Below are 14,325 nucleotides of genomic sequence, written 5' to 3' on the forward strand. Positions count from 1 at the left end.
ATATCAGCACAGGCTCAGCAGGAGATGCTGGTGGAACTCTTATGCCCGAAGTCCGCACTATCTACTCCATTTCTGTGACAAGCGACTCCCTCTGCTTGCTTGTCTGACAAGCAGGATCATGCTGAGGCTTTCGCTTTAGAAAGATAAATATCCAGAGGTAAAGTTGCTCTGAAGGGAAACCAATCTTCAAATCACAGGGGAGGTGGGAAAAACACAAGTAGCTCCCGGTGGGCCCAGCATGTTCAAACCAGCACGGGGTCTGCCAGGGGCCCGCCAAGGGAAGCTGAGCTTTGAGTCTGCTGCTCAGCTGGCTCCATACCCCTCCAAGCCACTGGAGGCCGCTCATGGCCTCGAGAGGTCACCATGCGTTATGGACACCGACTCCTGGGCTCTATCCCTGACCCCAGGAGTTGGCACCAGAGTGACTAGGAGTCTGAGGGGTGCTGAGTTTGGAAGATGAGGTCACCCAGGAGCTTCCCACCAAAAGGGAGACCTTGGACTTGGGACAGGCACTGTAATGGTATTCACTCTGGGAAGGGTATTTGCCCTGGGAAGCAGGGATCTGCCACATGGAATTAGCAGGTGAGCGTGAAAAAATCCTGACATCGCAGACTGTTCAGGGGGAGCGTGTGGGCATCAGTTTTTAAAAATTCTCCAGGTGGCCATAATGGGCAGCTGGAACCGAGAGCCCCTGACTTAAACTGAGTTTTTGCCCAGTGCCCAGTGGAGAATACAAGGAGCTCTCTTTTCCTATGAAGTAGTTGTATATACAGATGTGGATAATTAAGCCAGAATGACATCCAGCTGTAGCTTTGACTACTGCATTTATTATACATAGGTGACAAGTGCTTGGATATAAGCGGCGAAGACTTTCAGTCAAAATTATTCTTAAAAAAGTAAGTTGCTTGACGTTAGAACAAAGCCTCTCCCAGCTCAGAGGTGGGGATGGGGAGTGCTCTCTATTATTTTGTAGTCCACGTACTGCTTGGGAAAATGCCGCTCACCTGAAAGACCTCCCCTGGGGCTCATCATGGAGCTGATGGGGGATCACCCGGGTGTTAGAAAGCAAAGGAGAGGAAAATGTTAGTCTGCTCTCAGAGATAGGGCTCACAGCGCAAGCACGCACTCAGGAGGGGAAGCTGGGATCGTCCCCATCTTCTGTGGACGGGGGAGCAGTGAGGCCGGGCAGGTGCCTGTTAGGTTCCCAGGGAGGAAATTCTGCAAAGGCAGAGGGAGGAGACGGCCCTTATGTCCATCTTGTTCTCCACATCTCCTGACCAGGAAGCACCCAGGCCCTCTCAGCAGGGGATCACCTGGTTGAGTCACCTGCCGGGCTTTGGGAGCGCCAGGAAGGGTTTCCATTTCTTCCACAGTATAATGAATGTGTGTGTAGCTGCTGGGGCAAGAGCTTAGTCTTGTGGGTCTGTCAAAACAAACGCAGCCAGGCGTGGTGGCACATGCTTGTAATGCCAGCACTTGGGAGGCTGTCTCAAAAAAACAAAAAACAAAACACCCAACTACAAAATTGACTATAGCGTAAGTCCCCGACTTGGAAAGGAGTTCCATTCTGAGAGAACATCCCTAAATCAGATTCCTTCAGAATCCAGCAAAGTGAGTCTTACAGAGGACACCTGCAAAAGATTGCCACTGGGACCAAACACAGGTATTGAGCACGACCTTGCAAACACGTCTCCTCTGAAAGCTCTCAGTCTCATTCACTGGCTCCAGGGCGGAGGGAAAGGCTGGCACTCGTGATATCTCCATCACATGCAGGTGCTGGCTCAGGTGCTGGGCTCCCCCGTGGGATTCCAAGATTCCACTGCCAATTCTCAGCAATCCTCAGAGGCTCACACTGGCCACTGAGCTAGGCAGAGGCCAGGTCTTGCCCAAGGTTAGAGCTGGTGCATGGGGGGACAGACAGGCTCAGCTATCCCATCCCAAAGCCTGACTTCCATCTCCCTGTATGGATTATAGGTTGTGCTGGGGACAGCGCTTGGATGGGAGTTCAGAGATCAAAACACCAGGTCACTGACTGCCCTCCTCCGCCCCTGACTTGTTAGCTTTCCTAGCACAGGTCACTTGCCTTTAATTTTCTCGTCTATAAAAAAGAATTGCTCCCTGAGCTCATGGAAGGGCATCTGCACACCTTTCACCAGGGACAAGTGTCTGGTCTCCGTGTTCTCCAGTGCCCGCACGAGGCAGGCCCAGGCCAGGCGGGGGTGAGGGTCCCGCGGGGCTGGTGCCCCTGTTGGGGACTTTACTCATGTGGATCAGATTTTGCCATCTTCTAACTGGCTACCTGGGGGAAGGGGGGCTGTTCCCACAGCTAAGAGCTAACGGCTCTGCTTCACTCGGGGGAACTTTTGCAAATATAGGACCTCCATGCATCTTGTCTACCCGGGAGCCGAGGATGCCTGCAAGTGTCAGGCGCGAAGACAGATGGGTTGCAAAGTGCTGCGTATAGAAACCATCCCATTTTAGTTAATGAAGCTGTGGGTGGGGAAACATAAAAAGCTGGAAAACCAACCATTTAAAAAAACTGAGTATGTCTTTACATACAGTTTCTGGGACTCCTTTTCCATGTTTTCTATAGCAAGGGTTAGGCATGCCATTAAAAGTAAAAGTGGAGGACTCTGCCTATGACCCTTTGGTGTAAGTGGCAGTGGACCACCTTCCATCTGCCCTGCATTTTCATTTGAGGTGGTGCCCAGCCTGTCCTTGACCTAAAACCCATGCATAACGCATCCTCCTGAGCAGAGGTTTGCTGAGAAAGCTATGGGTGGAGAGCACGGGGTGGTGGTAGGAGATGGATCCGCCAAGATGCTGCAGCCTTCTTACAAGCTGTGTGACCCCAGGTGAGGTACTTACTCTAGAAGCCTCCATCTCTTTGAAGCATGAGGATAACAAACCCTTCCTTGTAGAACTTTCCCTGTGTGGACACAGCATGGATTCAGTGTCTAGCAGGCGGGTCTAGGAAACTGTGGGCCTCAACAACTATGGTGCTGCTATTATCAACAACAGCAAAGGCACAGCCAAGACTGAAGAGAGTTGGCCAGGGAGGAGCACAACTAGCAGCTGGGTTGGCCCCAAAGACAAACCTGATTCTAGAAGAGACTAAAGGGGCTGCTTGGGCTCAGCGCCTTTACCTCCTAGATCCCCGGCTGCTGGTGTTAAGGATGACACAGACGCAGGTGGTGGATTCCATCTCTGTCGGCTTCCCCTGGCCCAGCCTTAATTGAACAGTGAGGAGACCGCAGCACCTCCCGATAGCATCGAATCTTGCCCCAAGCATCCCTGTCAAGCCGTTTTTCAAGCTTTTACAATCTGAGCAAACAGATCTATAAAAACATATCTGGTCTTGTTTACAGGACTCTCCAGGATGGGCACTTTTTTCAAGCGGCTCATTCCATCGACATTTCATGTGATTTCCTGAGACGCAGCTAAGGGAGACACAACTGCAAGCAGCCACAAAGTCACCACACACTCAGGCTCTTTGCCAGACAGCCGAAGTACGCGCAGCCCCTGCTCCTGTCCCTTCCAGTACAACACCCAGCGTGTGGCCCTTCCTGGGCAGGAAGGAAGCACCAAAGCCACCTGGAGCGGAGATGCCAGTGGATAAACAATAGTGACACAGAAAAGCTTTGATGGACAAAGAGCAGAAAGCTCATGGCCACACGGGAGAGAGGAAGGAGATTCAATCTGGATTTGCTAATAAGCTTTTCACACAAACTAGGAAATGGTTATTGGAACAGGGAGCTGATCAAGGGATGAGGCTTCTGCAAAAAAGAGGAAAACCCTTATGTTTCTCAGATCCAGGTGACAGCGAGACGGGGTACAGGCACGACTGGCTTGGCTTTTTTAGAATAAAAATAAAAAACAATAGCAACAGTAGATATAGCAACAAAGCCCACCTTCTGCCTATGAATCACGTACTTAAGCTTACATATATTTGTATTAGTTCTTATGAGGACAGTCACTGTGGCCAGGGCAGGGCCTGGGACACAATAGGTGCTCAATAAATGCATGTAGGGCCCCACTTTTCAGAGAGGCAGACTTGGGGCTCAGAATGTCCACATAACTCTTTCCAAGCCACACAGCAGTGCCCTCGCCTCGCACACTGTCCTGCCCACTGGCCTGGCCACAACACTCCACCCAACTGGGTCTCTATCACTGCCAAGAGGCCCCGGCCTGGTGACACCCCCTACCCTGCAGGGGCTCCCTCCCCTCCCTTCTCCCAGCTCTGATTATGGCTATAAATTATGCCCGAATCCAGTGGGGTGTTTGCAGGATTCACTACAGGAGACGGAAACTCTGAGGAGGAAGATGACTCTGCTTCCAGCTGAGTGGGTTCAGGCCAGGGCTGCCCCGCACAGGGAGGGGCTGGGCCAGCAGGGTTCTGCGATGGCATCAGCCGCCCATGAGGCAGGGAGGAACTGACTCCCTGTGTACAAGAAAACCACCCACGGCCTCCCTGAGAGAGAGTCGCCAACAGTGAGAGGGCAGGGAAGGATCCTGACAGCAACTGCAGTTTCTGTTTGCGTCTGGAAGGCGCTTTGCTGGTGAAATGTCAAAAGCTCTTCAAAGGCATTTTTGACACATTTTCCTCCCAGACTTGGCATAAGCCATGAAAACCTCAGACAGAAGCTGTTGAAACCTGAAATAGCAGGTCTCAACAGTAATGAGCATCCCTGCACTGCTCATGCCAGCTCTGAAATGGAAAATGCTTCCTGACACACGCACACACACCCATGCATGCATGCATGCACGCACACACGCACACACGCATGCACGCACGCAGAGACATTCGCTATATGCTAGGCAGTGGGGCGAGGGCCATGCTGGGATGTCATTCACTCCCCCATCAGCCCACTGCAGCGGGGCACAGGACTCAACTGACGGTGGACGACACCCAGGCAAGGTTAGATGAGGCCATGGCAGAGCCACGGCAGCTCTGTGCTGTCTTGACATTGTGTGGCCCAGGAGACTCAGGGACCTTGGCCTCACTGGCTCATGGGCAGGTCTGGGCAGAGATGGGAACCTAGACTGTGGTACAGAGGAGCTGGGATGACGGATGCCCACTCTGATCTCTCATCCCCCAGGGAGCAGGCGGAAGGACCACTGGCCTAGGTTACCAGCACAGCCTCTGTAAGCCTCTGCATGTCCACCATGGGGTCTCTCTGGCAACTTCCAGGGAATCTGCTACTCTCCAGCAAGCCCACTTCTCTCAGCTGGGCAGGCGCTGGGCCTTGGACATTCCTCTAACCTGCTGACCACAGAAAGCATTTCATGCCCAGGGATATCTGTCTCCCTCCTGTCCTTGTCCAGAAAAGCACTGGGTTCTCATGACCCTCCTTTCTCTGACTATTCGTACTCCCATGACCACTACCCAGTGTAAGATTTGCTTATCCCTGTCACAATGAAAGGGCTTCCCACGTGCCAAAAGAGGACCCTAGCATCCCTGATGTTGCTCAAACTTACTCTTGGTCTCATGTTTCCTTTAACGAGGACTCAATTTTTAATTTTACAGCTAAAGGGAGACTTCATGAATGTGTAAGATCTCATAGAGTGGTAACACTTATACTAACTCTATGGAGGAAGCAGGTGTTGATGGGAGTAGTGGACTGGAGACCAGGAAGACACTTGATTCTAACAAGCACGTGCCTTTGATAGCACAGATGAAGTTATCTTATAGCTTAGTTCCTTGTTTCAAATTAGGAATCTAAGCCTCTGGGATTATGGCGCATGGAAAGAAAGATGGATTACCAGACAAAAGGCAGGGACTAGACTCATCCCATCACGTTTTAGTTCTGTGATCTTGGGAGAAAACCCACATCACCACTCTGAGCCCGGTTTCCTCATCTATAAGAAGAGGAGAGACGGTTGTGAGGACTGAGACCATACACGCGAAAGTGCCCTTAGATTCTAGAGCAGTGGCGGAAGTCACAGACCACTGTCAGAGATTCTCCCAAAAGGAAGCACCACCCTCCGCTGGTGGGGCCCACGAGGTTGTCCCACAGCACTGGCTTCACACGGCAGGGGTGCAGCATGGCCTACGTCCAGGGTGGGTACCGTCCCTTTGCCAGCTCCAAAGGCCTCCCCACGGGCGTGTATGGCTGGACAGTAGCTTGGAAAATGCTTGTTGAACCACAGAGGTCTGGCCACAGGCCCACAGCCAGTGGGATCCCAGCTGGGCAGCCAGGTCCCACCAAGGAAAGTGCAGGCTCGGGAAGTGGCATCGGGGCTGATGAACTTTCTGTAAGTAGCGCCCAGGTGACACAAGGTCAGCTCATGGTTAAGTCATGGGACTCATCTCCTACCCAGGCACACAGAAGCGTCTAACAGCCAAGGGTCTGGGGAGTGTACGGATGTGACGTCTGCGTAAACTTGAGGGTTCTCTCTGCTGTCCTCCAAGGGTTCTTGGCAGGCTGATTATATCATCTGATGTTCTCTGGGGGAGCTGTAACCCACCACATCCCAGACAGAAAGAAAGCAGGTTCAGCTGGAGAGGGACCTGCTACAGGTCAGACCCGCCTCTCCACAGCCTCCACTGGGGCAGAAGGTCACAGAGCGCTTTGATCTTCTCAGCACCTGCTGCACCATACTCTTCACACACAGAGAGCCCAGGGTTTCCTGCAAACACCATCCCTTACAATCCCTCTGGAACAACTGATTTCGCATGGGGAAGAATCCCATCATTTCAGTGGTGATGAATGAATGTCTTTCCTGTTGAACCTGAAACATTTCAACTTTTAATCAGAAGTCACACGATTCCAGGAAGAAATGAGATTTCCTCCATGTTTAGTGCCCCACCCCCAGGGCTGGGTACCCAGATCCAATGTTTGGGGCAGCCAAATGATGACTTGCACTGTCTTCTGGAAAAAGTTACTATTCCTGGAGGGAAGGAGACTGCAGATCAGTTTGCAAACATAGCACAGCAGGAGGGATGCCTGCCGCTGGCAGGATGGGGACAGGAAGTGTGCCCCTCCTGCGGGCCCTCGTCAAGGTTTGGGCTTTGCCAGCCCGGGATAATGGGTGCCAGCCGAAGGACTGCACCTGTGGCAGGGGGCACAACTGGCCTGCACCACACCCCTGAGAGTGGGCTCAACTCAGCAGCACTGTGGCCGATGTGAGGAGAGGCTGTGTTTGTAGGAGATGCCAGAGCTTCCACTGGAGGCAGAATATACCTGTGTGCCCTCAATCGTGACAGTTCCCAAGCTGGTCCGGATGGACCTGGGTGGATAGAAACAACACTTCCCAGTGTCATCCTGTACAAGCCGTGGAAACTTGGGTGATGAGACAAAGTTACAGCTGGTCAGAATAGGTGCATCCTGGGGACTGTGACTCTACAGGTGAGCACTGGGGTGGCCCAAGGCAGTGAGTCAGGATCAGTTGTCAAAATGCTTTGTCCTCTCTACCAGCACCTTGGAACTTCTCTGAGTCACAGGCAGGGCCAAGCATCGTGATTCCCATCTTAGAGATAAAGACCTGAGACTGAGACCAGGGCAGTGGAGACTCAGCGGGGCCAATCAGCCCCTGATGTCTCAGGCCCAGAGCGTTCTCATGGCCCAGTGCATGCTTCCTTGAAATTACATTTCCCCTCTGACATAAGACTCATCCGAGCAGCTCTATATTGAGCTTTTTAATGTCCACGTAACATCTGTTTTCGGGAGTAGGGGCAGAATGGACCATTGCCCATCGGCCATTGATTCTATCGCTTTGGTCAGATCTTTGATCCAGGAGAAGATAGGAAGGAGGTGGTTTTGGTCTTCCCCAAATTCACTGTTGTTCAGAGGCTGCATTTCAGTATAGCAGGCAAACTGTGACCTGAGAAATTTGGCTTCTTTGTACTCAGAGGGTTTGGAGGGCTTTTGTATTCTGTGTTAGGTCAAGGTGAGCGCAATTTGGTCAAGGATCAGATTCTGACGAGGTTTGCTTTCCAGTGGACAAGTCATTCTTCCTCCCATGAAGTACAGGCAGAAACCAAATCACTCACCTGGGCTGTGTTGCCAGATTCTCATAGTTAAACCCAGTTCCAAATTTGGGGGTGCACATTTTTCCATTTTTAAATGTTGGCAGTTACTTCCATAGTGTTTAAGATTATTGCATAAGCCAAGCAAACACCAGTGGCCCTCAGGTCACTGGCTGGCAAACCTTAAGCCAGAGAGATTAGGAGAGATTTCCAGTTGCTAAGACCATAAGGAAACATAAACATACTCTCCGCTTTCATTGGACCTTGAATGGTTTTTGCGACGAGACTCTTATGCTGACCTCAGTCTGCAGTAAATAGAAATCATTCAAAGATATCAGGGAAATTAATAAACGAATGGCTCCAGAGCAAAGAATTTCTTTACTCTGAAAAACATTCCATTGCCGTGGAACTCTCCTTGCCCTGATGGCACTGAGCCGACAGCTCTGTGACATCCCCTGTATCCTCCAGGTCTCTGCCTAAGCACCCTGTGAATGAATGGAGGTGATGTTGCTCAAGAGCCCCCCATTTGTCTGCCTTGTCCAAGGCTCCCACATATTCACACGCTTTTGTGACAGACGGCTGGGAAGCCAGGCCTGTAGCAGGATGCCACGGCATCACTAGCATGCTGCAGGCATGGCTGGAGTAGCACCAGAGCACCAGCTCCATGCTTCAGGCCACATTTGGTTTCTTGCAGAATGCATGCGGAGCAGTGGCATGCTCCCAGCAAGCTCCCAGAGGCAGCGCCTTGACAGCTGCGGGGCAGGCAGGAACAAGTGGGGTCATTAGCAGGTGCTGCACTGGGAAAGTGAATTTACCTGGCTAGGTTGACACTACCTGGAAGAACTTGGTGCACTATTCTCACCTTAGACCAATCCCCTGTCTTCCACTCATAGCAGCCTGAGTAGTCTTCACACGGCTCCTCTTCTTTCGGCCTCGTGGATGCATTGCATTTCCCTTGGGAGTTGGTACACGTCACTGTTCGCTTCTGCGTCCCTTTACCACAGTTGGCAGAGCACTGCAAGACATCACACAGGTGTTTAATCCAGTCCAATTCCTTTCAGATCCATCAACTATGATGTCCCTACTACATATCAGACCCAGGGGGTCTGCAAGGATGATGCTATGCTTTGACCCCACAAAGGCCAGGGCCTTCAGAATCTTATGCACACAGTCCCAGCTGAGACCCCAGCCCGATGGCTGGTGATGGGGAGAGACAGGCGTCAGTACTCAGAAGGACCTGGGGTGCCTGGAAGTTTGATCTAGGAGAGTGGACTTCAGTGGGCAGTCATCAGGTCCAAAAGACAACGCAGTGCACAAATTCAAAGGGTAAATGAGGAACTGGGGGCGAGGGACCAGCTGGAGCATGGTGAGGGCTGAGGCCAGATGCCAGGTACACATGGCAAAGACCCTGATTTGGGGACAAGAAAGAGGGAGACAAAAACCAAGGCAGGTGGCAACTGCTCACAGACAGTGCCTGCGAATGTCTTATTGTGGAAGCCAAGACTGGAAACAGGAATGTGCCCGCTGGTAGTTTACTTACTTGCAGGGAGACATAGCAAAGGACAGTGTGTAGAAGGCACGCAGGCAGGGCCTAAGGGGTGACAGACGGTGTGCAAGCCCCTTAGGTGTTTAAGAATGCCGTGCCCTGGAGCAGCAAGGAGAGACAGGAGACAAAGATGATGGGTGCAGAGGCAGCAGGTACACAGGGATGTGTGGAACCTGACATTGCTACCGGCCAGTGCTGCCTGGGAGGGGACCTGGAAGGGCCACGCTCAATTTCTCTCTTTGCTTTCCATCAGGGACGGACCCACAAAGCCCAGGACGGGCAAGACTTAGCCATACCTCTCCCTCTCTTCTACATATTTGATCCCCCTTCTAATAAAGTCTGGGGTAGGTAGGCAGTGCGAGCCACCTCACTGATAAAAACCCTCCCAGGAGAAAATTATACCCAGCTTCCAGCAGAAGCGCTGGCAGGGAATCAGCACACGGTGAAGGCACAGAAATACTCGCTTTGTGAGCAACGCATGGGGGAATAATTTAATAAATGTTAAGAAAGCAGCATTTGGCTGAGCTGGTGGGGCTGGGCCAAGATGAGTATAAGTGAGATGCTAGTTCAAGACTGGGATTAGGTATACCAGCGAATATACTCACAGAAAAATTTCTTTAACTATTGCTCCAATGTCTCACATTTTCTAAACATGGTGATCTTCAAGGCTCTAAAAACTAATAATTTTAGGCTTTGTTCTTTTGGTAACGAGGCATCCCTTCTCCAAGAATCTGGGTAAAATACTTATGATTTTGATCTGATTAAAGAATATATCTTGTTGGATCATAAGCCAGGTGATCAAGACCCCAAGACTCACATACAGAGCACGAGAGGAAATGTGGCTGTAGACCTGCCTCTGCTCAAGTAAAAGAAAAATTCCCTTGGATGTTAAACTTGCAAACCTAAGTATACACACAGAAAAAAATCAGCAACATCTCAGTTCTCATCTCTTCCTAGAGTATCATAAAGAAGAGGCTACGGACCCAGATTTCTAAATGGGTACATTTCAAGATCTTTCTAAAAATTAAACTTAAGGTATAGAGCAGCCAATGGCACATAACTTGTTCATTAAAAATGGGCCAAATACCTTCTTATTGAAAATAATTCTGACTGTTTGGCAATCAAAGGGAACTTTAAAAATATTTTCCACACTGAAGAGTGTCTTGGATCTAGCCTCTTTGAGTTTCCTAGACCACTTTTGGTGGAAGACCTGAGGGACGCTTGCCATTTACTTACTGATTTTCTGTTTGTTTTATAGGCAAACAATCAAGATCATTAAGGTAAAGTCAATACAAAGCCATGAGCGATGATATCACCAAAGATAAAAATACTATTTCCAGGACTAACCTTCAAAGTTAAAACTTAAGGCTGAACTGACACCTTTCCAAATGTTTTATGGTGTGAGATTTGTAACTCTGACTTGCATACCAAAGGGTGTCCCTTCCAACATATGACTCTTGCGATGTACTAAGACTGCTGTGGCATTAAAAGAAAATTTTTGACACCAACTTTCCCTATTTGACCACCCTACAGTCCAAACATGCTCAAAGGAGGATTAAAAAGCCAATCAGTGTCTATCTATATGTGAGAATATTCATAAGAAATAGAACAGATAATACTTTCACTGTGGAGTCTATATAAGCAACACCAAAAATATGTGCATGTGCATGCATGTGTGTGTATACATGTATATGCCATGCTGTTATCTCAGATGGGATTTAAGAAAGTATGAGCTGGAATACAACTTTGAGCTCACTTATGGACGGGCAAGGACTGTGATCATGGGGACACATCAGATATCATTCTGGGGTCCCCTTACAGAAGGGCCTTAGCATAAGCAACAACAAGGTACCCACCTGTGACCACTCAGATGCCTCCCAGATGGACAGGCAGTCTTGGCCTTCACAGCTCTGCACTGGTGTTGGTCGGGGACCCGGGCAGTAAAGAGGGCGTGTAGCAACATGTGTGCCATTCTGTAGCTGATACACACACGTCACCTCCCGATGCTGGATACCCTTCTCACAGGTTGCTGAGCAGGGGCTCCATGGGCCTGCCACCCACCTGCCAAAAGGGAGAAAAGACAGTGAGAAAATGGGGGGAGAGGCCAGCCTTCTAACTCAGCAGAGTGCCTTCCAGAAGGGTTATGAAATAATTTCAGAGTATGGAACCGAGTCACCCACATGGTCATCTAGTCTAATGACCTTTCAGTACAGACAGCCCTCCGTGCACATCAGCCACATTACAGGGTAGGTTATGGTTCCCAGCTGTGGGATCATATATCCCACACAACGCCATGGGATATATTTTGTTCAATGGTATGTGAGTGGATATGCTGCTGGCCATTGTTAGCAGGACCTTTGAATGTGGTGATGAGGTTTGGCTCTGACTGTTTCCTGCTCTCTGCCAAGGAACCATGTCACTGTTATAAGGCACTGCAATGAAGGAGCTATTTGTTACTGCAGTACCAGCTGACAAATGCAACCTCTGACAAAGGATCAGTGCTTTCCTGCCTTCCGGAGACTGTGGCCCCTCCAGAGCAGAGATGGTAACTCTCGAGGATGGCGCCTTGTGGGTCATGGGAAGACAGGCTGTCAAGGCTGGCATTTGAAAGTGCTCTTCCAAAACTTCATCAACCTGCCCAATGCTTTAATGATTTTGGGTCTCTCCATCAGTGGCAGTGTTGGAAAGCATATAGGAATCTTGATTTCTCAGGATACAGATGGAGCTTACAATGTTCTTTTAGGGACACTAAAGGAGTCTCTCCTGTTTGGTTCTTGGGTGAGCTGGCAAGCCTAACCCACACTCCTAGGTCCCAAGAGCTCACTATTTGTCAAAGCAGCTCTAGCTATGGATGGCCATCTTGGACACTTCATCCTTCCTCATTAGCTAAAATAACCCTGAACTCTCCTTGAAACAAACTCTGATCATGCCATGTCACCCACAGCTTAGAAACATCTGTGCCACCCAGAGGGCCTTCCAGTTGGCACCAAGTAGCACCGCCTAGCTCTCACTGTCCTGTTCCAGCTAGCAGAGCTCCTCCTCTTGGACCCACCACTTAATGTGGGCGGGGTAGAGACAACAGTGTATGGGGTGATTATTGCCTGTAAGGTGCTTACAGCAACACCTGGCATACATTTGCCCACGTGCCTTTAGCTATGATTGCTGCCATTGTCTCCTTGGGAGGTGATGGTAAACTCCCAGGGCACTGAGCCAGTTTCTCATCTCAAGATCTGCCAACTGCTCAAACAACACTAAAAGCACTGGACTGAATTCTAAGTGTTTCCCCTTGTTCTGGTCTTTGGAGGTGTATAAATTCTTGATCTCTGCCATCCTGACTATAATTTTCTAATCAGTCACCGCTGTTCTTAAAATGGACCAGGTATGGTCTGAAAGAAGGGCAGAATGTGATCATCTTTCTTCAAATACAGATGTTGTCTTCATCAATGCTACCCAACTTTGTCCTATTTTTTTTGGTTTTTAAAAAGCCAGTTTATACCTCCATTAAGCTTTACCCACCCCCTTCCTACTATTTTTGTATCCCAAGAACTAACTCCTAGTCAGATCTTTGTCCTACAATTGTACAACTGACTTTGTGAGTAAAAAGTCAGGGTTTGGGATGAAACTTTCTGGGTGCTATTATGCTGACCCTTTCTGGGAAAATAGCTTTGTACCTGATTTTGTCCTTCCTTGTCCTACTTATGGGAACATAACCAGCCCTGGGGATGATGCATGGCATGGCCACAGGGTCTACCTCCTTCACAGGCACATGACCTGTGCTCTAATGAATGTGGGCAGTAACTGTGGTTTAAACAAAGATCACATACAGGACACAAAGAGAGAAAGAGTTGAGTGAGGTTTTGCAGTCCCTACCTGGCTATCTCCTATCCCTTCTGCTCCACTGATAACTTGAAATATCTTTCTGGCAGGGAAAGAGAGTCCAAGAAGGAAATGGAAGGAAGGAAAAGTTGACACAGGTTACAGCCTAGGCAAATGTGAAGACATTATGCTGAATGAAATAACCTGGTCACAAGAGGAAAATACTCTGTAATTCCACCTGAGGTATCTAGATTAGTCAAACTAGGAGACACAGAGCAGAATGGTGGCTTTCAGGAGAGACTGAGGTTGAGGCAAGGGGAATTTCTGTTTAATGGGGTCAGAATTTCAGTTTGGGGAGATGAAAGAGTTCTGGAGATGGATGGTGGTGATGGGCAGATAGCAATGTACAGAGAGATTATACTGCAGTATGCATACACTTAAAATGGTTAAAAGACTTGTGGGAAGATGACACAGTGGTGAGCAGCAGAGAAATAGCCTCTCCGAGCTCAAACCTGCAGATGCATGGGGATAACCGGTGACCCCAGAGGCCTCCATGGAGAAACACACCAGTGGAATAGAGCAATGGATGCAGCAGACTGTGGTGGCTGGTGAGTTATTCAGGTTCAGATGTCCCCCAGGGAAGGACGATTGGCCAGATGCCATAGTGGAGAGGGGCTCATTGAGCTCAGAACTCAGAGCAGCTGTGGCTTGATTTCACTGAGTGGTTCCAGTGTCATGGTAAGGTGGAACTGAATTCAAGTCAGCAGGAGGTCAAGGAGCTGAGTTCAAGCAGGGAGGAAACCCAGTTCAACCTGGCAGGAGGCACACAGAGTGTTGCAGGCTAAACAAATCAGGTTCTAGCCTCACAGTCAGAAACCAGCCTGAACTTCAGTGGAACTAAAGATGCAGGTTTGATGGGGTTATCCACTATTTTGCTGTAAATCTATGGCTGGCTTATTGGGATTAATCAACATGGATCTGGGCTCTGTCTGCC

The 14,325-nt window shown here is 49.7% G+C and overlaps 1 protein-coding gene across 2 annotated transcripts in view; it reads right to left on the reverse strand.

Moving 5' to 3' along the window:
- Positions 1-14,325, reverse strand: part of Adamts17 (ADAM metallopeptidase with thrombospondin type 1 motif, 17) — a gene marked incomplete in the record, with an annotated part of 306,761 nt that overhangs the window by 9,335 nt on the left and 283,101 nt on the right. For both annotated transcript variants that reach the window (XM_013512523.1, XM_013512522.1), the window contains 2 exon segments: positions 8,832-8,984; positions 11,372-11,576. In XM_013512523.1, coding sequence (XP_013367977.1) covers positions 8,832-8,984; positions 11,372-11,576 — 358 coding nt within the window.

This window comes from Chinchilla lanigera, unplaced genomic scaffold (genome assembly GCF_000276665.1).
Source record: "Chinchilla lanigera isolate Chin_1 unplaced genomic scaffold, ChiLan1.0 scaffold00015, whole genome shotgun sequence".
Taxonomy (NCBI): domain Eukaryota; kingdom Metazoa; phylum Chordata; class Mammalia; order Rodentia; family Chinchillidae; genus Chinchilla; species Chinchilla lanigera.